The following is a 22,672-nucleotide window of genomic DNA, read 5'->3' as shown; positions in this document are numbered from 1 at the left end:
TAAAAAAGGATATTGTGGAATTGGAAAAAGGTGAGAAAAGGGCACCCAAAATGATCAAGGGGGTGGAGGGGCTCCCCTATTTGCACAGTTCTGGTCTTTTTAGTTTAGAGAAAAGGCGTGTAAGAGGCAGAACAATAGAAGCTTATAAACTGAAGCAGGGCATAGAGAGAGTGGATAGAGGGAAACTGCCATTCCTTTCTCATAAGACTCGACAGTGATGTCAGGATCCAATGATGTTTTGCAGGAGGCAGTTGTGGCCCCCAACTTGTATGGCTTTAAAAGAGGATAAGACCAATTCATGGAGGATAAGGCTATGAATGGCTACTAGCCATAGTGGTTGTCCTCTGCCTCCACAACCGGAGGCAGCAATGCTTCTGAATACCAGTTGCTGGAAACCCAGGAGGGGAGAATGTTCTTGTGCTGAGGTCTTGTGGGTTTCCCATTGGGGCATCTAGTCTGCCACTGTCAGAACACGGTGCTGGACCAGATGTACCACTGGTTTGCTCCAGCAGAGCTATTTTGAGGTTGTTGTTTTCTTCAATCAATCACACCTCTTGTAATGAAAACAAGCACTCAGAAGGAAAATGCTTTATGAGAACTGAAGACTGGTGGGCTCAGATGACCCACTGGCCTGACCCTGCTGGCTCTTCTTATGTTGCTATGTTCCTACATGAGTGCAACATTGAGTCTCCCCACTTATGATTCCCAGCAACTCATATACTGCTTCTGACTAGGGAGGTGCAAAATAACCCTTGTGGCTAGTAGCTATAGCTACCCCACAAAGATTTGTCTAATCCTTGTTAAAGCCATCCTTGACCACCCTTTGGAGGAACAAGCTCCCTAGTTCAAGAATGCACTGTGTGAGAAAGCATTTTCTCTTGTCTGTCCTGACTCTTACAACATTCAGCTTCATTGGCTGCCTTTGTTGGGTTCCAGTTTTATTATGAAAGGGGGAGAAGAACTATCATTCCACTTTGTCATAGAACCATAGAATTGTAGAGTGGGAAGGGATAGCCACTTCCGACTATCAGGAGGAGGTGGGGTTGCGGGCTTCACACCCCCAACCCAAGCGCGGGGGCTGGCTTCCAGCCCCTGCGCGATCAGGGGAATCCTTGGGCCGCCTCATCCCCTGAGCCAGCCAATCGGCTGGCTCGGGGTGTGTGGCTTGCACCATTTAAGGCGAACACGGCCACAGGATCTCCCTCTTTGACCAGCGCAGCTGTTCATGTTTCCCACCCACCCGCCCTTTAAGGTTTCCTTCTGACCTTGCTATGGACCTCGGTTGGTCGCTGTTAAGGGGCCTGGTAGGTATTTTTTCCATTTGGCAAATTGGCACCAGCCGTTTGGTTTTTTGCCTACCTCGTAGCAAATCGTCACAACTTCCTTGGTCTTAGGCATTGGTAAGGGTATTGTTAAGGGACGCGGGTGGCGCTGTGGGTAAATGCCTCAGCGCCTAGGGCTTGCCGATCGAAAGGTCGGCGGTTCGAATCCCCGCGGCGGGGTGCGCTCCCGTTGCTCAGTCCCAGCGCCTGCCAACCTAGCAGTTCGAAAGCACCCTCGGGTGCAAGTAGATAAATAGGGACCGCTTTCTAGCGGGAAGGTAAACGGCGTTTCCGTGTGCAGCTCTGGCTCGCCAGAGCAGCGATGTCACACTGGCCACGTGACCCGGAAGTGTCTCCGGACAGCGCTGGCCCCTGGCCTCTTGAGTGAGATGGGCGCACAACCCCAGAGTCTGGCAAGACTGGCCCCTACGGGCAGGGGTACCTTTACCTTTACCTTTAAGGGTATTGTTATTTAGATGTGTTGGGGGGGGAGTGCCATCACCTCCCCCCAGATATTGAAGGGTGGTCTGTTAAAGGATTCCGGGGGGCATGGCCTCGTCCAAAGCCTGTGGAGGCCATGGCCTAAAGCGCGCACCCGAACGGTGACCCCGGGGGAGCTGCTAGTTGACGTGCATCAGCAGGGCTCCCCCTGCTGGAGTTAACCCTTCCCGGTCTTCAAGCAATCAAGCTGAAGCCGGATAGTGGATAGGACCAATGCCTAAGCCAATAAGGCTCTTACCTGTAACCAATAAAGTTTTGGCCTATTTAAGCCCATTAACCTTATTCATTGGTGTCCTGTGTCTTTATTTTCCACCGGGCGTAGGTGGGAACTTGCCACGCAAACAGTGTCATCTACTTCAACCCTCTTCCATGCAGGAATCACAGCAAAGTAATAATTTTCATGCACAAACTGTTGTGGCTCTATGATCAATCCTTTTTCTTGAACTCAAAAGCCCCAAGTGATGCACCCTTTCCTTGGTCTCCTTCCTCTGTATCGTGGGATGTCCATCCCCAGTGAGGAGCTACGTGTGTAGAAACTGCTCTCCTCATGAAAGGTTCTTCCTGTGAAATGTGCCTCAGCCTCCTTCAATTGCTGCCTCTTTTGATTGTGCCCAGCTTCCCCTTTCTTGTGAACCACAGATTGATTTGCCACCATGATACCATCTCCTCAATTCTGGAAATGGAAAATCTGCATGTTCTCCCCCCTTCTGGTGACTTCAGCCAAAATCCTATATAAGAAGAATCCTGGAGGAGCTTTACAGTAGGTACCAAGCATCAGAGCAGCTGAGAAAGACAGTCCTCAAATCTTCATCGCTAGACAACATGAAGATCTCTCTGGTTGCCATCACTGCTCTCCTTGCCATGGCCTTGTTCTCCCTGGCCAAGGCAGCTCCAGGTATTCCTCTCTCCTTTCTCTTTGTTTGATCATCCTAGGAGAGTTGAGAGTCCCTCAGGGGTTTGTGCTGCCTGCTGCTGGGCCTTAATGGGTATGGAGATGCTTCAAAATGAATTGCATTGAGAAAGTCTGTTTAGAACAATGGTTATGACCGAGAGAATGACATTTTGGTTTGGACTTAACAGAGCTTTTAGTGCCTGTTCCTTGGCCTTGATAGTCCTAAAGTTGGGCACTCGAGGAAGGTGGAGAGCAGGGGCTGGTAAGAGGAGGAGGGTATGCCTGGGGACCAGATAGATAGTCCTGAGGGGCCACATTCAGACCCCAGGCCTGATGTTCCCCGCTCCTGCTTTCAAATGTAAGGGCTATGGATAGATATGGGGGGGGGGGAGGGTAAACCTCAGCTCGAGCAGACGTTCATGTCTCTGGTGATAGTTGCTTATTTTTTATTTTTTTATTTTTAATAATAGTTTTTAAATTAATTTTCCAATATTACTACAGTTTTGCCAATTATACAGATTCCAATTAATATCAAAACAATTCCAATTAATTCCAAATTTATACTATATTATCAAAGTGCAAGAGAAACCTGTTCCTCCCTTCCCTGGGAGGAATTTCCAAGAATGATTTGCCCTCTATCATTCTTGTTTTTCTTATTCATTGGTGTCAATGCCCACAATGTTGTGGGGGCTCCCTCCATTAAGGAGGAGGGGGCTCCCTCCTTCAATGCCCACAATGTTGTGGGGGCTCCCTCCATTAAGGCAGATAGGAACTGGAAACCTGCCACTTGTTTTTTTTTACTGAATTTCGTAAATAAATGACAATACCTGTTTTTTCCACCTCTTATAGCTGCGCTGGACACATCTCCCTGCTGCAATAAGTATCCCAAGAGCATATTCCCAAACAATATTGTGAAGAGTTATTTCCGCACCAGCAGCAGATGTAATCTGCCTTCTATTGTGTAAGTTTCGGGTTCTGGGCAAAAGCCAAGGGTCCAGTGGTCTAATATTGTCCAAACAGTGGTGGATGGATGAAGGTGATGAAGAAAGGTTCAAGCATTTGTGAGCCAGTTAAGTGTGGGGGAGAATATGGCAGAGGAGGCAACAGAGAGATGGAGAAAATTGTGAGAAGGTCAGGCTGAAATGGAAAAATTGTCACCTGGCAGCAGAGATTGGCTACAACTCCCTGTTAGTTGTGGAGAAATCTGTCAATTTCTCTCAGTTTTGCTTTTTTTTTTTTTTTTAGCCTGAGTGGAAACTTGTAGACATTCTGGAACATGTTTTCCTCAGTCTTTGCATTTTTGCAAGGAATTCTCCCCTAATGAATTGCATTATCATATGTTATTCTCCCTCCCTCTTTCTCTTGTGTGTGTATAATATGCATTGCAATTTCATACTGCAAAATTCAGGGAAGTGCAAATCATGAAGACAAATTACATTATGGTGAGCGTATTGGTTTGGGAAGTGGGGATTTGAGTATCCACTTTAGAAGTATGAGAAGAACCAGTTTCTGCCCCATCTCTACACCCTATCACAGGCACGGGGTCTCTATTAAGGCTGGGCCTGATGTAGGAGATGAAATGCCCACCTGTTTCTCCCGTCACAAAAGAAGTGAGGCCGTCAGGCTAATGGAGAATTAAAAGGACACATTTAGTGGCACATGGTGAATGTCTGTTTCTTTTCATGACAGGTTTATATTCAACAATGGACTATCAAGCTGTGCTGACCCAAATGCCCAGTGGGTCAAGGATCTTATGGAATATCTTGACAACAAGAACAAACCCACCAGCTGAACCTCCAGCACTCCACCTGGTACCAACTGTAGAGCCCTGGCTAGGAAAAGGCACGTTTGAGCCTCAGTGGGCCCTGACATTGACAAGCACTCCTTTATTAGCTACATCATCTTATGTGACAAACTTCACACTGTTTCAGGGAGTTCTGTTCCTGCAAACAACTGTATGTTTCCAAGCAACTTTGCAAAACTGCCATGTCGATCTCAAGCCTGTCACTACATGCCCCTATTTATATGTGTTAATTTATACATTTTAATTTATATATTTCAAATGTATAATTTATATATTTAAAAAACATGTTTTGTTCAAACTCTTGGCTCTCTAAACTGATGACAGAGATATTGAGAAGGTGTAACTTCAGCATTCTGAATTCCTACTGGCTTCCAATAAATAAAGATATAATAATGTGCTTTTTATCTCAGCCTCTTCCTATACCTCTGTCGTCCTCTTGGAATCCCAAAGTTCAAGAGGGTTGTACCAGAAGAACGAGGAAGGGAAGGGCAGGTCAATGCTAAATGGGGAGGGAGGTTTGCAATCTGAGGTTCAAGTTCATGGATTAACCAAAATGTTTTCGGCATGACATTCAGTGCCAGCTGTAGCCCAAATTGCCAGGAATGGTGACAGAAATCCATGGGCAATTCTGAGGAGAGGGGAACAGAAAGAAAAGAACTATATTATTTTAAAGATTTTTACAAAGATGGGTAACCATTCACCATTAATGAGATGCAAACTCACTTTGGAAATGTTCAGACTATTAGGACAATTAAGGTCCTTTTAAAACAAATTCCCAAACAAATTATGATACAATTAAGGACATATTAAAGATTACAGTGGAAGAAAATATAAAAGGTTTAATGTCATCTTTCTATAAATCTATTATAAAGGTACTGTTTGGTCCTCAGCAAAATTTGAGAAGGTGGTGGGAACTCTTCCGGGTCGGCGCCATCGCCGAATGGCGGGCTCCCTCCGAGCTCCGGAGGGAGCCGGCTTGGCAGGGGCTGGGTCCTACGGCACCGGCGATGCGGGGACCCTTAAAAACCACGGCCAGAGTGAGGCCGTGGACATGGAGACTCGGCTGGCACCGTTAGCGCCCTCCCGACTCGTGAAGGAGCCTTTTTAAAGGCTACGGATCGGGTGCCGGGGAGAAGCGTGGTGCTTTGAGTTCTCTGCTATCCCTGCCGAGCGCAGCCGCATGCCATCCGGCGGAGAGCGCTGACTTCTTCTATTGAAAATTCGGCTCTAAAGAAGAACCCGTGAGTAATTGGAATATGGACTAAAAAAAAGGGGATAAATTTTTTAAAATTCGGAGCGAACGGGGGAGGTGGAAAAAAAGGAAGTCAGCCCACCCCTAAATTGTAGAAGAGCCAAAACAAAGGACTGGACAACTAAGATCGAGTGTAACCTTATCTTGCCGAATCAGCAACTTCGCGAGGGAAAATTATAAGATTGAGCTGGAGGAGAAAAGTGGAATTGTTTTTTTTTAAAAAAAGTAACCCCCCCGGAATCCCTGGAGCGTTTCGTGAAACTGCCTGGAGAAAAGTGATGGAGGTTTTGACAGCTGTCAAAGAGCTGTCAAAAAGGAAGATTAAAATAGAGACTTTGTTATGAGGACTTTGCCGGTTATATTTGTTATAAATTGAATACAAATTGTTTTAAATATCGGTCAACAAGTTACTTGGACTGGTGGATGTGACTCTGGAAGGGAACTTTGTTACTGCAATCCACCTAGAGGAGCTGAGGGATACTGCATGTGTTTTTCACAGGAAATCTGAACAGTTGAATGGAACTTTTAATCTCCTGGGAAACTGCAGGAATGGAACATTATTTTGTCTACAGAGGTCTACATACTACAGGAAACAATGGAACTATTTGTTGGAAAATGAAAGGAACATGATGTAATGCTTTGCTTCATGAATAACAAGCCTCTGCAGAGACATTAGAAACTTTTGGAAAAAGAACATTTCTGTGGGAGAACAGAGAAATAAAAAGGAGGAGAATGATTGACAAGAACAAGGAAATAACAAGAACTGGACAGAACTGGGGGAACATTTGGGATATTCAGGTTTGACAAGCTTATGGATATAAAATTGGAGTTTTTACTCCTGGATATAAAAACCTGGATAGAAGAAATGGGCCCTTATTTGATAGACTCCTTCTACGATTGGACATCCGTAATTAAAGACTGGCAAAGAACCTGAGGGACATAGTGTAATGTGGGAACTCCAGGAAGATGTTAGAAGTGGAGGGATAGGGGAAACGCAAAGGGGAAGGAGGGGAGGGAAAATTGGAATCCAAAGGCTGTAAAATTATTATTCATATTTATCTTACTTTCATCTGTATTATGTTTGAAAGGGGGAAACTCGTGGAAGGATATAGATCGATCTTAGGGGATGAGAATTTGGATAAATTGGGTTATTGATGAAGAGTGTAATTTGGGGATAAGAACTTGTTGAATTTAACTGCTTATTTGGAAGATTTGGAACACAAGAGGGGGTAGGGAGGGGAAGTCCTAGTTATTGGCAAAAAGTTTATAGATTGGATTTAATTTGTTTTGATTTGTTTTAATTTGGAAAACCTTAATAAAAATTATTTTAAAAAAAAGAGAAGGTGGTGGGAACTGAATTGTGATTCAGAAATTGAAGAAGAGATTTGGAACAGATTGTAGACAAAACTTTTGTCACAAAAACACCATATAAACCCAAATCGATAATGCCCAGAGAAAGAGCCCTTAAAATTGTGCGTGGCTGGCACTTAGCACCTAGACTATATAAAACCAATCAGTTCTCCCATGTCTTGGATAGGACGTCCCACTCTAGGGGCATACCAACACATGTGGTGGGAGTGCCCAACAATACAAAAGTTCTGGGAAAATGTATTTACAGAAATATCTACGATTACTGGGCAGACAGTCTCCATGACCCTAGGACTGGCTCCACCTAACTTGTATAGTCATGATATGAGGCAAATTAGAAACAAAGAACTCACAACACATCTATTAACCGCTGCAAGAACAACTATTGCCAGGACATGGAAACATTACAGTTATTAGCTATGGACCAATAGTATAATGCAATTTAGCAAAGAGCATTACTGGAAGAAACTGACACAAAAATTAAAAGTAGCAAGAGGCCAAAAGAAACGATGTTGATGCAGTCTGTTGGGAATGTATTGATTATACAGATAATGAGGCATATGGTAGAACAGTACCCATAGTTTACAGCCCAGTCTAGCATGTGTGAAGTACATATTTTCCCGCTTTCCCATTCCATTTCCCTCCCCATTCCTATAAGTTCTAATTGTTAGTGATGCAAAATATATTTTTATTTCTGGTCACCAATAGGACCTTCTCTATGGTGGGCGTTCCAAAGAAGGATCTCTCCCATGTTCCCACGAAGCATGCCTGTGAGGGTGATGAGGTTGAGAAAAGGGCATCCCCTGAAGATCTCAGAGCCCAATGCTGAGCTTCCATGTCCATCCCCACCCCCAAGCCAAAATGGGAGTTCAAAAATTGAAAAAAAAAATGGAAGCAGAAGGTTCCAAACAGGTGATCAGGGGGGTGCTGATCTGTACAAGTGTGAGTTTAGGAGCCATCCGCTGCAATTTAGGATTTTAGAGTGGATGTGATTGGGGGGGTGGGAGGTGTCAACTCAGGAATGACAGAGAGTCATAAAGACAGGAGTTTGCTGAACTTATTTAATTCTTTTTAAAACAACAACAAACACACTGAGTTTGCAAACATGTAAAAAAGAAAGAAAAAAGGTAAAGGTAAAGGGACCCCTGACCGTTAGGTCCAGTCGTGACCGACTCTGCGATTGCGGCGCTCATCTCGCTTTATTGGCCGAGGGAGCCGGCATACAGCTTCCAGGTCATGTGGCCAGCATGACTAAGCCGCTTCTGGCGAACCAGAGCAGCGCACGGAAACGCCGTTTACCTTCCCGCCAGAGTGGTACCTATTTATCTACTTGCACTTTGATGTGCTTTTGAACTGCTAGGTTGGCAGGAGCAGGGACCGAGCAACAGGAGCTCACCCCGTCGTGGGGATTCAAATCACCGACCTTCTGATCGGCAAGTCCTAGGCTCTGTGGTTTAACCCACAGTGCCACCCGCGTACCTTTAAAAAAAGAAAAGGTCCTGGGCATGGTCGGCCAATTGGTGTTGAGGAAGGACAGGACGTTTTTTATGTATGCTACCACAGCAGCAAGGATTCTTTTAGCAAAGTATTGGAAGACACAAGAACTACCCACACTGGAAGAATGGCAGTCGAAGGTGATTGACTACATGGGATTGGCGGAGATGATGGGCAGAATCCGTGACCAAGAAAAAGAGACGGTGGAAGAAGACTGGAAGAAATTTAAAGTATATGTCAAGAACTGTTATAAAATTAATGAGTGCTAAAATGTCAAGGGAAAGGAGAAAATATAGAATTACAGCTGTAATTGATTAAGTATGAGAAGAAGTTAAAAAAAGAAAATGAGTAATTAGTTAATTGGAGTGAGGGGTTGTTGAAGAAATTTTAAAACAGGGATGCGGAAAAGGGGAGGTAAGGGGAAGTCGGGGAAGTAAGGTCTATGAAAAAGAGGTGTTGAAATTATACATGTTTATATGTTTTGTTTGTCTATGTATTGTGTGTTGTTTTGTTTTTTAATTTGTGTTGTAAAATCAATAAAAATTATTATAAAAAAAAGAAAAAAGAAAAGGTCCTGCCAATACAGAGAAGGGATTTCTGTGATTCAGAGGAAGGCTGTTCCAGGAAGGAGAACATCAAAGCAAGCTGTCCATGGAAGTGCAAGACATCAGCACAGCTGTTTCTTGCAGTACAGGACTGAAACTGAAAGCGATGGATGGCTTAATTTGTCAGTTTTGTTTCCTCTCAGTTTTTCATTTCTCCAGCCTTATGTTTGGTTTTCTACATCCATTTGTGGTTTGTTTGCTGTGTGTTTTTAGTGTCAACAGCCTAGTCCTGTGGAACCCTCTGCCAGGGAAGAACCAGCAGGCTTATTCTTTTCCAAATTTTAAATGATTGATAAAAATGTGTCTATTTTGCCAGGCATACACAGGCAATTATAAAGACGGTGTTCCACAATATGTAACTGGTTTCTGATTTTCAGTTTTCCACATATTTTATATTCTGTCTTTTTAATGTAAAGTTATTTTGTCCTGTGTGAGTGTCTGGAGGCGGTTGGAGGATGGATGGCGGCTAACAGATTGAGGTTGAATCCTGACAAGACAGAAGTACTGTTTTGGGGGGACAGGAGGTGGGCGAGTGTGGAGGACTCTCTGGTCCTGAATGGGGTAACTGTGCCCCTGAAGGACCAGGAGCTCAGCCTGGGAGTCATTCTGGACTCACAGCTGTCCATGGAGGTGCAGATCAATTCTGTGTCCAGAGCAGCTGTTTATCAGTTCCACCTGGTACACAGGCTGAGACCCTACCTGCTCGCAGATTGTCTTGCCAGAGTGGTGCATGCTCTAGTTATCTCTCGCTTGGACTACTGCAATGCATTCTATGTGGGGCTACCTTTGAAGGTGACCCAGAAACTACAACTAATCCAGAATGCAGCAGCTAGACTGATGACTGGGAGCGGCCACAGAGACCATATAACACTGATCTTGAAAGACCTACACTGGCTCCCAGTACATTTCTGAGCACAATTCAAAGTGTTGATGCTGACCTTTAAAGCCGCAAATGGCCTTGGTCCAGTATACCGGAAGGAGCATCTCCACCTCCATCATTCTGCCCGGACACTGAGGTCCAGTGCCGAGGGCCTTCTGGTGGTTCCCTCGCTACGAGAAGCCAAGTTACAGGGAACCAGGCAGAGGGCCTTCTTGGTAGTGGCACCCGCCCTGTGGAACACCCTCCCACCAGATGTCAAAGAGAAAAATAACTACCAAACTTTTAGAAGACATCTGAAGGCAGCCCTGTTTAGGGAAGCTTTTAATGTTTAATAGGTTATTGTATTTTAATGTTCTGTTGGAAGCCACCCAGAGTGGCTGGGGAAACCCAGCCAGATGGGCGGGGTATAAATTAATTATTATTATTATTATTATTATTATTATTATTATTATTATTATTACTGTGGATTTGGAAAAGGTTGAGAAAAGGGCAAGCTAAATGATAATGGAGGCTGATGGAGAATGAGGCAAATTTCACAGGAAGAACCTTTCATGAGAAGGAGGGCAGTTTCTACACACACTGACGTCCTACAATACAGAGGCAGGATGCCATGGCAAGGGTGCATCACTTGGGGCTTTTGAGTTTACGAAAAGGTAATGGATGATCATAAGGAGGCAACAGTTTGTGGATGGAAATGATTATTCCACTGTGATTCCTGCATTGCAGAAGTTTGAAGTAGATGGCCCTTTGTGTTCTTCGCAACTCTGCAATTCTAGAACTTAATGAAAGTGAGTTCCTGCAGAAGTGAGTTTCATAGTTGAACTATATCTTGTGTGGAGAAGTACTTCGAATTATCTGTGCGAACCATCCAACACTCAGCATCGTTGGATTTCAACCAGTTCTAGTCTAGTTCTAGTTCTAGAGAGGAAGGAAAAAATTTCTCTTCTTGCCCTGCATCAGTTTATAAACATCTATCATGACACCTCTTCCTCGTCTTTTTTCTAAATTAAAAGAACAAGAATGCTGCAACCTTTCTGTATAGGGGAGCCCCTCCATCCCCATTACCTTTTCGTGAACTCAAAAGCCCCAAGTGATGCCCCCTTTCAATGGCATCCTGACTCTGTATCGTAAGGCGTCAGTGTGTGTAGAAACAGCCCTCCTTCTCATGAAAGGTTCTTCCTGTGGAATTTGCCTCATTCTCCATCAGCCTCCTTTGGTCTGTGCATCTCTTGATTGCACCCAACTTCCTCTTTCTGCTAACCATGGACTGATTTGCCCCCCTAACATCCTCTCCTCAATTCTGGAAATGGAAACTCTGAATGTTTCTTATCTCCCACCCCCCACCCCACTTGGTGACTTCAGTCCTGAAGGTGGAGAGCAGGATTTCTAAAGAGGAGAAGGGTATGGTCTAGGAAGGGTGCCTGAGGACCAGAGAGATAGTCCTCAGGAGCCACCTTCAGACCCCAGGCCTGATGTTCTCCACTCCTGTTTTCAAATGCAAGGGCCTCAGTGTAAAGATAAGAGGGGGTAACCCTCCAGTCAAGCGGATGATGTTGTCTCTTGTGATACCCATATGTTTCTTTTTATGAATTTTGTATATGAATTTCAATACCGGTTTTTCCCTCCACCTCTTATAGCTGGGGTTAATACATTTCCCTGCTGAACGAAGCATTCCAAGAAGATATTCACAAAGAATACTGTGAAGGATTATTTCCGCTCCATCGGCAGATGTAACCTGCCTTCTGTTGTGTAGGTTTTGGATTCTGGGCAAAAGCCAAGGGCCCAGTTGAGTGTGAGGGAAAATACGATAAGAGGAGGCAGCAGAGAGATGAGGGAAATTATGAGGTCAGGGTGAAATGGATTAATTGTCACCTCACAGCAGAGACTGGCTACAACTTCCCACTGGTTGTGGAGAAATCTGACAATTTCAGCTTCTCTCAGTTTTGCGTTTATTTATATTTTTTAAAGTCTGAATGGAATCTTGTAGACATTCGGGTGTGTGTTTCCCTCAAATTTTGCATTTTTGTAAGGAATTTCCTCCTAATGAATTGCATACTTATACTTATATATTATTCTCTCTCTGTGTGTGTATGCATATATATATATATATATATATATATATATATATATATATATATGCTTTCGTAGATTTTCACGGGTACAGGAATGCGGGTTTTGGTGTCCTCGGGTGTCTTCCCGTGTAAAAGTTGGGGTGTCTAGGCGACGTTTCGACGAGGTCTCACTCGTCATCTTCAGGCTGGTGCTTTCGGCTTCTTGTTACTGGAACAGAGCGGGATCTCAATGTTTGAGTTCCTATAAATACTGTAGAGGGGGTGTGGTGTCTAGCCTCCAATGTTCTGGGCAGAGAGGAAGTTCCCAGGCTAGTGTGCCTTTTCTTCTTTTGTTCCTTAATTACTTGAGAGATACCTTGAGTGATTTCTTGAGTGATATCCTGAGTACCACTTAGGTGGGTCATTAGGTGTGGATTAGTTGCTAAAGTCTTTGTGTCTTGACCTCTTGAACTTTGTGAAGAGTTTTCCTGAGAAGATGGCTGTATTGCACTTAGTTGTGCTTTGGCTTGGCTTCGTGTATAGGGGCGAGCTGTGGTTTTGTGGCTTGTGTCAGCCAGATCTGTGTAGGGATTGCAGGGGGGTGCAGCATCCGGAGGTGCCACCATGGATTGGCTACTGGATGGTGTCAGTAATTCATCTGTGGAGAGGGTCTGGGTTTGGGTCTGGTGTGGTTGATTGGTGTTGGCGTTCTGTGTGCCTCTGGATCTGGTGTCAGTTTTTGTGGGGAGGGCTAATTTCCAGATGTCTGGCAAGCGGGATGTGTCGTCACGCTTGTTCATGTTGTGAGGGTGTTTCTCTATCTCGATGGCTTCCATGAAAAACTGGATAACTTCCTCACACATCTCAACAACTTACACCCCAAAATACAATTCACTATGGAAATAGAAGCCAACAACCAACTTCCCTTCCTTGACGTCCTAATCTACAAAAAACCTGATGGCTCCCTAGGACACACTATCTACCAGAAAAAAACACACACCAACCGCTACTTACATGCACAATCACACCACCACCCTGCACAAATAAACTCCGTAGCCAAGACTCTCATCTCCAGAACCAAACGCCTGGCTGACAAAGACCACTTGACAACTGAGTTACAGAATCTCTCAAATGTGTTAATTGCCAATGGATACCAGCAAAACAGGATTACGAAGCTAATCCAAAAGGAAACACCCCCCAAAAACCAAGACACAGAAGAAAACAATGGCATGGCCCTCCTTCCTTATATCAAGGGCACTACAGATAAAATTAGCAAAATCCTCCATAAACACAATATCAAAACAGCCTTTTGCACCAACCAAAAAATAGCCAATATCCTCAGAAACCCCAAGGATAAAATCCAGTTGGAAAACCAAGGGATCTATGAAATACCCTGCAAAGTCTGCCCAGCCACGTACATTGGACAAACAAACAGACGAATAAATGCACGTATCGCAGAACACAAGAATGCCGTCAAAAAAGAAGGAAAAACTTCCTCTCTTTTCCAACACATGAAAGAAACAGGACACGAAATTAATTTTGCAGATTCCAAATTGCTCTTTAACACGGAACATCACCACAAGAGAATAATCATGGAAGCCATCGAGATAGAGAAACACCCTCACAACATGAACAAGCGTGACGACACATCCCGCTTGCCAGACATCTGGAAATTAGCCCTCCCCACAAAAACTGACACCAGATCCAGAGGCACACAGAACGCCAACACCAATCAACCACACCAGACCCAAACCCAGACCCTCTCCACAGATGAATTACTGACACCATCCAGTAGCCAATCCATGGTGGCACCTCCGGATGCTGCACCCCCCTGCAATCCCTACACAGATCTGGCTGACACAAGCCACAAAACCACAGCTCGCCCCTATACACGAAGCCAAGCCAAAGCACAACTAAGTGCAATACAGCCATCTTCTCAGGAAAACTCTTCACAAAGTTCAAGAGGTCAAGACACAAAGACTTTAGCAACTAATCCACACCTAATGACCCACCTAAGTGGTACTCAGGATATCACTCAAGAAATCACTCAAGGTATCTCTCAAGTAATTAAGGAACAAAAGAAGAAAAGGCACACTAGCCTGGGAACTTCCTCTCTGCCCAGAACATTGGAGGCTAGACACCACACCCCCTCTACAGTATTTATAGGAACGCAAACATTGAGATCCCGCTCTGTTCCAGTAACAAGAAGCCGAAAGCACCAGCCTGAAGATGACGAGTGAGACCTCGTCGAAACGTCGCCTAGACACCCCAACTTTTACACGGGAAGACACCCGAGGACACCAAAACCTGCATATATATATATATATATATATATATATATATATATATATATATATAATGCATTGCAATTTTGTACTGCAAAATTCAGGGACGTGTGACTCATGAAGACAAGTTGTGTTCTGATGAACGTATTGGTTTGGGAAGCTGGAATTTGAGTGCCCACTTTAAAAGTACGAGCAGAACCAATTTCTGCCTCATTTCTACAGCCTAGTACAGGCTGGGCCTGATGTAGGAGATGAACTGCCCACCTGTTTCTCCCAACCCAAAAGAAGTGAGGCTGTAAGTTAAAGGAGAATGAAAAGGACACATTCAGTGCCACACGGTGAATGTCTGTTTCTCTTCTTGACAGGTTTATATTCAACAATGGACTATCAAGCTGCGCTGAGCCAAATGCCCAGTGGGTCAAGGATCTTATGGAACACCTTGACGGAATTTAAAATCCCACCAGCTCAACCTCCACCGCATTGCCCGACACCAAATGAAGAGACTGTGAGGAAAAGGCACTTCTGAACCTCAGCAACCCCTTTGGTGCATCGCTTGGCTTCCCCCAGTCCTCTCAAATTCAGGCCCCTTCATTTGTCAGTGAGCTCAAAAAAATTCCGTTTTAACCTTTTTATCTTGCATTCATTTTTTTGGTTCACTAACACAGAAAAAAAGGGGTTTGTACCATTTTTATATTTTGTTTTATTGATTTCACTACAACAACAACAACAACCATCTGTTTCCAAGCAGTTTTGCAAAACCACCATGTTGATCTCCAGCCTGTGGCTGCAGGACTAATCCAGTCCTATGGCCCTATTTATATGTGTTAATGTATTCATCTTAATTTATATATTTAAAAACCATGTTTTGTTCAAACTCTTGGCTCTCTAAGTTTCTGTGTGCTGCTCTGGTTTGCCAGAAGCGGCTTAGTCTTGCTGGCTCCATGACCTGGGAGCTGTACGCCGGCTCCCTTGGCCAATAAAGCGAGATGAGCCCCGCAATCCCAGAGTCGGTCACGACTGGACCTAATGGTCAGGGGCCCCTTTACCTTTACCTTAGCTTCTATATATCTTTTGTAGAGGTTCAGTTTTGTCCCCAGCAAAATCTGAGGAGGTGGTGGGAGCTGAATTGTGATTTAGAAATTGAAGAAGAGGCTTGGAACAGACTGCAGACAAATCACCAATCATTCTCCCACGTCTTGGAGAGGACATCCCTCTGGAGGGACATATTAACGCATGTGGTGGGAGTGTCCAACAATAGAAAAGTTCTGGAAAAACGTATCTGGAAATATCATTGATTACAGGGCAGACAATCTCCCGGACCCCAGGACTGGCTCCACCTAATTTATATCGTCACAATACATTGCAGATTAGAAACAAAGAATTCATAACACACCTATTAATCACTGCAAGAACAACTATTGCCAAGACATGGAAAGCATTACAATTATTAACTATGGACCAATGTTATAATGCAATTTGGCAAAGAGCATTGCTGGAAAAAACTGACACAAAAATTAAAAGTAGCCAATATAAAGAAATAACTTCCCTAAATGACTTCATCACCAGGGTTTGTTTACATGGAGGACAGGCTTTCTCTGGGCTTTATTGATCATTTGTTCTTGTTTGTCTCTGGGGAGGTTATAACCTCCTTCCTTGGAGGTCTTTAAGCAGAAGTTAGATTGCCGTCTGTTAGAGATTCTTTAGCTGACATTCCTGCATTGCAGGGGGTTGGACTAGAAAACCCTTGGGGTCTCTTCCAAATCCACAATTCTATGATTCAGAATTGTGCTTGGATCTTCTTCTGCTTGGATGTTCCTTGTTGAATTCTCACGATGGGCATCTGGCTGGCCAGGGTATGAGCAGGATGCTGGACTAGATGGGGCACCAGATCCATCAGGCTCTTCTCATGTTCTTGCTGAAACTGCCTTGTGCCCTTGGTCTTCTTCAAAGCAAAATGTGCCTGCTTCTCAGAGGCACCCAGGGCAAAAGGGAAGAGAAAACTGAAAAGGGCCTACCCGGTTCTCCTTTTTCCACTCTTCTCCTTCCTTGGCTTTTGAGGACCATTGTCTGGTTCTGCAGGGCCAGGAACCAAAGGCACTTCAATGAAACTGCTTTGTCATGGTGGCATCTTAGATTTCCTCTGGGGATATATTTAGCCACATGACACAAACCATGGCAGGGGCAGAAGAGAGGGGGAAGCCGGCTGTGACCCATGAAAAAGGGATCTTGCATCAGTTCTTGGTGGCTTCCTTGCTCTCTGGCACTTGAAATAGTAATCCCTTGAGACTTCCCTCTCTGGGGAGAGGGATCCACTCTGTGACCCGTGATGGCCCTCTTGCCAAGGCTCGACTCAGCTGGAAGTTGGCATGAGTCATTTATTTCCTCCTGCCTCCATGGGTACCTTGAACACCATAGCCATGGATCAGCACCCCCCCCCCCTCAATCTGCCACAAGCAAAATGGGTGTGGGATTCAGGCAAGTGCTATTCAATATAAACAAGTGCTCATGGAATGTGAACTGGAGGCGAAGGACTAGAAGTGAGTCCTTGGGCTCAGAGGACATAGTTTCATGAACCTGTGGTTGTAGAGTGTAGCAGCTGTGGAAAAGGGAAAATCCATGCTAGGCATCATTGGGAAAAGAATTGAGAATAAACCTGCAGAGATGATAACGCCATTTTACAAATCTATGGTGCAGCCACAGTTGGAATGCTGTGTGCAGTTCTGGTCCCCTCACCTCCAAAAGGATATTGTGGAGTTGGAAAAGGTAGAGAGAAGGGCACCAAAAGTGATCATGGGGATGGATGGTCTCTGTTATGTACTAACCTTGGGTCCTAGAACAATAGGCAAGTAGGATCCTAGAATGCAACAGCTGATTGGCTTGCAGGAGAAGACCAATCAGGCTCCAGGAAGAAGTTAATCAGCCTATTAGGCTGGTAGGATTGTAGAATGCAACAACTGATTGGCCTGCAGGAAAAGACCAATCAGAATCAGCCAATCAGACGGGACTCATTGTGTAATTAATGTATAGTAAAAGCCTGAGGCTTGGAGGGCAATTCAATCACTGTTTTACAAGCTGCAATAAAGAGCATGAAATCACTACAGGATTCTGAGTATATTTCAGTCTCCCCTATGCAGAAGGGTTACAGTGTTCTAGTCTGTTTAGAGAAAGGGCATGTAAGAGGCTAAATGACTGGTGCAGGGCATGGAGCGAGTGGAAGGTGGGACATTTTCCTTCCTCTCTCATAAGAACACAACAGGTTGACACCCAATGATGCTGAATGTTAGACAGTTTTGAAGGATAAATAGAAGTACTTCTCCACCCAGCACATAGTTCAACTATGGAACTCGCTTCTGCAGGTGGCAGGTATGGCAACCCAACTTAGATGGCTTTAAAAAAGGATAAGGCAAATTCTTGGAGGATAAGGCTCTCAATGACTACCAGTCATGATGGCTCTGCTCTGCCTCCACAACCAGAGGCAGCAATGCTTTTGAATACTAGTTGCTGGAAAGACAGGAGGGGAGAATGCTCTCGTGCTGAGGTCTTGAGGGCTTCCCATTGGGGCATCTAGTCTGCCACTGTCAGAACAGGGTGCTGGACCAGATGGACTACTGGCTTGCTCCGGTAGGGCTATTTTGAGGTTGTTATATCCTTCAACCAATCTCACCTCTTGTAATGAGAACAAACACTCAGAAGGAAAATGCTTTGGGAGAACTGAAGACGGGTTTGATCAGCAGCCAGAAGATCCATCTGGTTCAGCATCTGGATTCCAGCTGTGGCTACAAGATGCCTCTATTGCACAAGCACAGCATGAAGGCAAGAGCTTCCTCCTTTCCTTCATCTGTGAACTTCATTGGAGAAGTGTTGGGGGGGGGGGGAAAGGTGGCTTGTGAGGTCCCGCACCATGGGGAGATGGTCTTTTGGATTAAAACTGCAAGCTGAAAAACTATGAAATAGTGTTCTGAGTTGGCTTTTTGCGGCTCTAAAAAGTGTTATTGGCTGCTGGATCAGGTGAAAAGTGAGCCCTCTAAGTCCAATATCCTCCTTTCCTCACAGTGGCTGATCAGAAGCCTCTTCTTCTGCAAGAAGAGATTCTGGCTGAGCATTTGGATTTGTAACTTTCTGATGGTAAGAGAAGTTTGACAGTGCAACAGACTCCCTGGGGAAGTGGTGGACTCCCCTTCATTGGAGACTTTTGAGCAGAGGCTGGGGGTCCACCTTTGTTGTGATCCCTGCATTGCAGGAGTGTGGCCCTTGGGGTCCCTTCCAGCTCTACAATTCTCTGATTCATCTGGGAAGCTCATAAGCAGGACCTGAGTACCGTTGCCTGATCTGAATCAGTCTCTGGTTGCCGCATCTAGGTCCATCAGCCCCATATACCTGGTTTTTCTAGGACTTTCTTGCTATTTCCGAAACTTCTGAGGTGTCCATTTATAGAGATGTGAGCAGATGTTAAGGAGTCAGAGCTGCATCAGAAAAGGGGCTCTTTAATCCTCTTTTGGGGAAAGCCCAGCAGAGAGGACCCTGGCAGGTGCCTTGTGATGTCCCCACATCCTGGCTCCAGGCCTTTTAGGGCAGCGTTGCTCCCCTCACCTACTGAGCCCGTGCGGTAACGATTTATCACCTTCTTCTGCTTCCTCTTGCGTCCAATGATTTCTTCAACCCTTCTCACGTAACTTCCTTTTCTGCTAGCGGAGAATCAGTTGCCCCATGACCAACTCTGGAGGATGAAACTCTGGTGTTTCCACCTCCATGGACTTACACAGACACTCACTCTTTCCACTGCGACAGTGTCCAGAACCCTATATAAAGAGAGACTTGGTGGACAGGAAGGTAGAGAGCAGCGAAGAAGCACAGGGAGACTTTGAGAGACGATCCTCAGCATCTCCAGAAGACATGAAGGTCTCCGTAGCTGGCCTCACCTTCCTCCTCCTCCTCCTTGTCTCCTTGTCTCTGACCGTCACTGCCCAACGTGAGTCAAACCTCTACTGCTTGTATATCTCGAACTCAGAACTTTAAAATGAGGGACAGAAACCCTTTTAAAAACAGGGGGAGAATCATGGGTGATAAACTTTGAAATGAGGGATATCATTTGGCAGGGGGTTGTTGTCATTGTTGTCATTATTATTACTTAATTAAACTTATTAGTCCCTTTAATTTTTACAAAAGGAACTCAAAGTGACTTACAACAAGGCATACACAGCACATCCGTTCAAACCAGCATAAAACAAAATGGAGAGGGGCATAAACTTAGTCACTTAAAAAAGACAACAACCTGAAAATAACTTACAGCAATGAATTAATAAAACATGCGTTAAAACCAGCATGAAACAAAAAAAACAATAATCTAAAATGCATTCAGATTTTTAAAAGGCAGGTTTTAAACATCCTACCCACACAAAAAAGCCATAGATAGCTATAAACCAAAAGCCTGATTAAATAGGAATGTGTTTGCCTGGTGGCTAAAGTTATGTAACTATATTAGCAGGCAAGCAGGAAGAGCACCCCACAAACGGGGAGCTGTCACAGAAAAGGCCTGTTCTCCTGTTTTGCCACCTTCTGGATCTCCTATGGAGTGGCCAATGCAATTTGGTGCAAGATGGCAATCATCCATAGAAGAATTATGAACCTTTGAGAGTTCATAAAGCTATTCTGGGACTTTGATCTATCCCGTCCTCTTTCTCCAAAGAGCTCGAGGTGGTGTGCATTGGACCTGGGGGGATTTGAACCCTGGCCTCCCAGGTCCTACTCCCAACAACAACAACAACCCTGTAGGGTAGGTTAGATGGAGAGGCAGTAAACTGGCCCTCAATGTCACCCATTGAGATTCATGGCTGAGTGGGGATTTCAACCCTGGTCTCTCCCAGGTTCTACTCTGACACTCTACTCACTACACTGCAGCTTACGATCATGTGGTTAAAACTGACGCCTGCCTTTTGCAACTTCCAGGTGGTATGGACGCGTCTCCCTGTTGCCCCAGATACAACCACAAACCGTTCCCAAGGAGCATCGTGAAGAGCTTTTTCCGCACCAGTTCGCACTGCAACCGCCCTGCCGTAGTGTAAGTTTCGAGACTGGGCAGATGCCAAGTGATCCAATGCCAAGAGGGCATTTCTGTGTGGTCCACTTTTGAACCCAGGAGGCTGCCTTATACCAAGTCAGACCATTGGCTCATCTAGCTCAGTATTGCCTACACTGACTGGCAGCAGCTGCCCAAGTTTTCAGTCAGAGAGCATCTCCCGCTCAGCCCTGCCCCTGGGACCTGAACCTAGGACCTTCTGCATGCAAGGCAAATGATCTACCTCTGAGCCAGGGCCCTTGATTTGCTGCATTTTTATTTTGCACTAAAATGTATGCCGTAGGTGAACAGACAAAGCTTTCTTTAGGCTTTTGGGGGCTTCTGTACCTTTAGTTAAAAGGGTCCTGTTTGCACACCCTACCCCTTCTTCTTGTTGATGGTGGCTTGGGGACTGAGTAGCCTCTCTGAATTGCTCCAATGTCCATTTTGTCTGGCCTTAATTACTGATTTTGTCACCCCTTTCATTTCAATAGTTGCCATTAGCTGTAAAAAAAAAAAAAATGAAATGCAAAAGAAAAGAAAGAAATGCTATGAAATTAGTCATTAAAGCCCCTCAACCAACATTGGGGCAATTGAGGAGCAATTCATCAGTAATCCCACATCCAGAATTAATAAAAAGGAAGAAATGGGTAGAGCGTGTCAACAGGAAACTTTTAATTTACACTACAGGATGGGAGCAAACCAGAGAAGTCTCACCTGTGACAGGTGTGGCTGGTTGTGGTTCTGCCTCCCTGCCAATCAAGGGCACGATCCATGGCAAACATGATCCTGTGGTCAGCTCCTAAAGTGTGAGGCAAGCTCCCATCTCTCCAAATGGCTACCAACTTGGATGGCCCTTTGAAAGGCACAAATTCATGGCTAACGATGGCTCCTAGCCACAATGGCTATGCTGTCCCTCTCCAGGCAGAGGCAGCAGTGCTTCTGAACCCCAGGAAGGGAAAAGGCTTTTGTGCACGGACCTTGCTTGTGGGTTTCCCATTGGGGGCATCTGCTTAACCACTGTGAGAACAGGATGCCAGAATACATGAGCCCCCTTGGGCCAGATCCAGCAGGTTCTTCTGATGTTGTTATAAAACGCAGGAGCATCTCACAATGGAGAGAGCCAAGTGCAATAGAGAGGGACTCTATAAATACCTGCTTCTTTCCTTGACAGGTTTGTATTCAGGAATGGTAGATCGGGCTGTGCTGACCCCAAGGCCGACTGGGTGAAAAAACTTATGGCATCCCTTACACCAGAGTGAGAACAACCACCTATTTGTCAACCATCTGCATCCCTGCCTCTATCCTTCTGGTGCCAGCTGCAGATCTCCTGCTAGGAAGAGCTACCTCTGAGCCACAGCCTCGTTCCACCTGTGTCCCTGCTGTTTCTCTGATTCCCACCCACCCAAGGGACCCACCATCGCCACCCAGGTTGAGGTCCCTCGGGGCCACTGCTCTCAGCAAGCCATCCATTTCCAGAGAAGGGCTTTCTCAGCAAGAAGTGGTCAGAGGATGAGAAGATGCCCTTTCTTGACTAAATCACAGAATCGCAGGATGGTAGGCTTGGAAGGGACTCCAAGGGTTATCTGGTCCGACCCCTGCAATGCAGGAATCACAGCAAAGGAATCCTCTTCCTTGATACAAGTCTCCGTCTTTTGAAGAGCCTTTGGAAATAACTCTGTGGCTTTCTGGTGTGGCTGAAAGTCAGGTTCATTACTAGGCCACAATATTTGCAGACATGAGGAAATTTACACACACGCGCGCGCACACACACAGAGAGAGAGAGAGAGAGAGAGAGAGAGGCGGATTCTGAATGTTCAAATTCAGTTTAATTCTGAAAGATGGTGAAGGAAAACAAACACTATCCCTCCCCCTGCCACCCCAAAACACATTTTAGGACCAAACGCATGCTTTAGATAGATAGATAGATAGATAGATAGATAGATAGATAGATAGATAGATAGATAGTTTTGGGAACACATATTATGTGGCTGATAGAATACAGGGTATTATCTAGAGCTCCAAAATATCCAAAGTGCTTTCAGGATCACTGTCCTTCCAGGAGAGATGCAGACTGGTCCATAGAATTCTCAGCAAAGCACCAAACTCCCATTCCCAGAATTCCTTGGGGGAAGCCACAGCAGTAAAAGTGGTATAAGCTTA

General features: G+C 45.0%; 1 protein-coding gene and 1 long non-coding RNA gene across 2 annotated transcripts; both read left to right on the top strand.

Annotated features, from left to right (window-relative positions):
* Positions 1-2,634: 2,634 nt before the first annotated feature.
* On the top strand, positions 2,635-4,727 carry LOC310832776. The gene is made up of 3 exons (XR_014558430.1): positions 2,635-2,718; positions 3,565-3,676; positions 4,405-4,727. It is a non-coding gene; the product is annotated as an uncharacterized lncRNA (long non-coding RNA).
* A 14,490-nt stretch (positions 4,728-19,217) lies between these two features.
* LOC310832448 (C-C motif chemokine 5-like) lies at positions 19,218-22,256 on the top strand. Its single transcript, XM_083714204.1, has 3 exons — positions 19,218-19,423; positions 20,401-20,512; positions 21,684-22,256. The coding sequence occupies exons 1-3, from the start codon at positions 19,348-19,350 to the stop codon at positions 21,769-21,771; spliced, it is 276 nt and encodes a 91-aa protein (XP_083570330.1). The 5' UTR covers positions 19,218-19,347; the 3' UTR covers positions 21,772-22,256.
* The last annotated feature ends 416 nt before the right edge of the window (positions 22,257-22,672 follow it).

The sequence above is a fragment of the Podarcis gaigeae genome, assembly GCF_964106915.1.
Source record: "Podarcis gaigeae genome assembly, chromosome: 15".
In the NCBI taxonomy this organism is placed as follows: domain Eukaryota; kingdom Metazoa; phylum Chordata; class Lepidosauria; order Squamata; family Lacertidae; genus Podarcis; species Podarcis gaigeae.
This window is presented reverse-complemented; position numbering and strand designations above follow the sequence as displayed.

Bases quoted from the DNA above. Each gene is read 5' to 3' on its own strand.
- LOC310832448 (XM_083714204.1), top strand. From the start codon at position 19,348: ATGAAGGTCTCCGTAGCTGGCCTCACCTTCCTCCTCCTCCTCCTTGTC. The intron at 19,424-20,400 runs GTGAGTCAAACC...TGCAACTTCCAG, and splicing joins TCTGACCGTCACTGCCCAAC to GTGGTATGGACGCGTCTCCC. The intron at 20,513-21,683 runs GTAAGTTTCGAG...TTTCCTTGACAG, and splicing joins TGCAACCGCCCTGCCGTAGT to GTTTGTATTCAGGAATGGTA.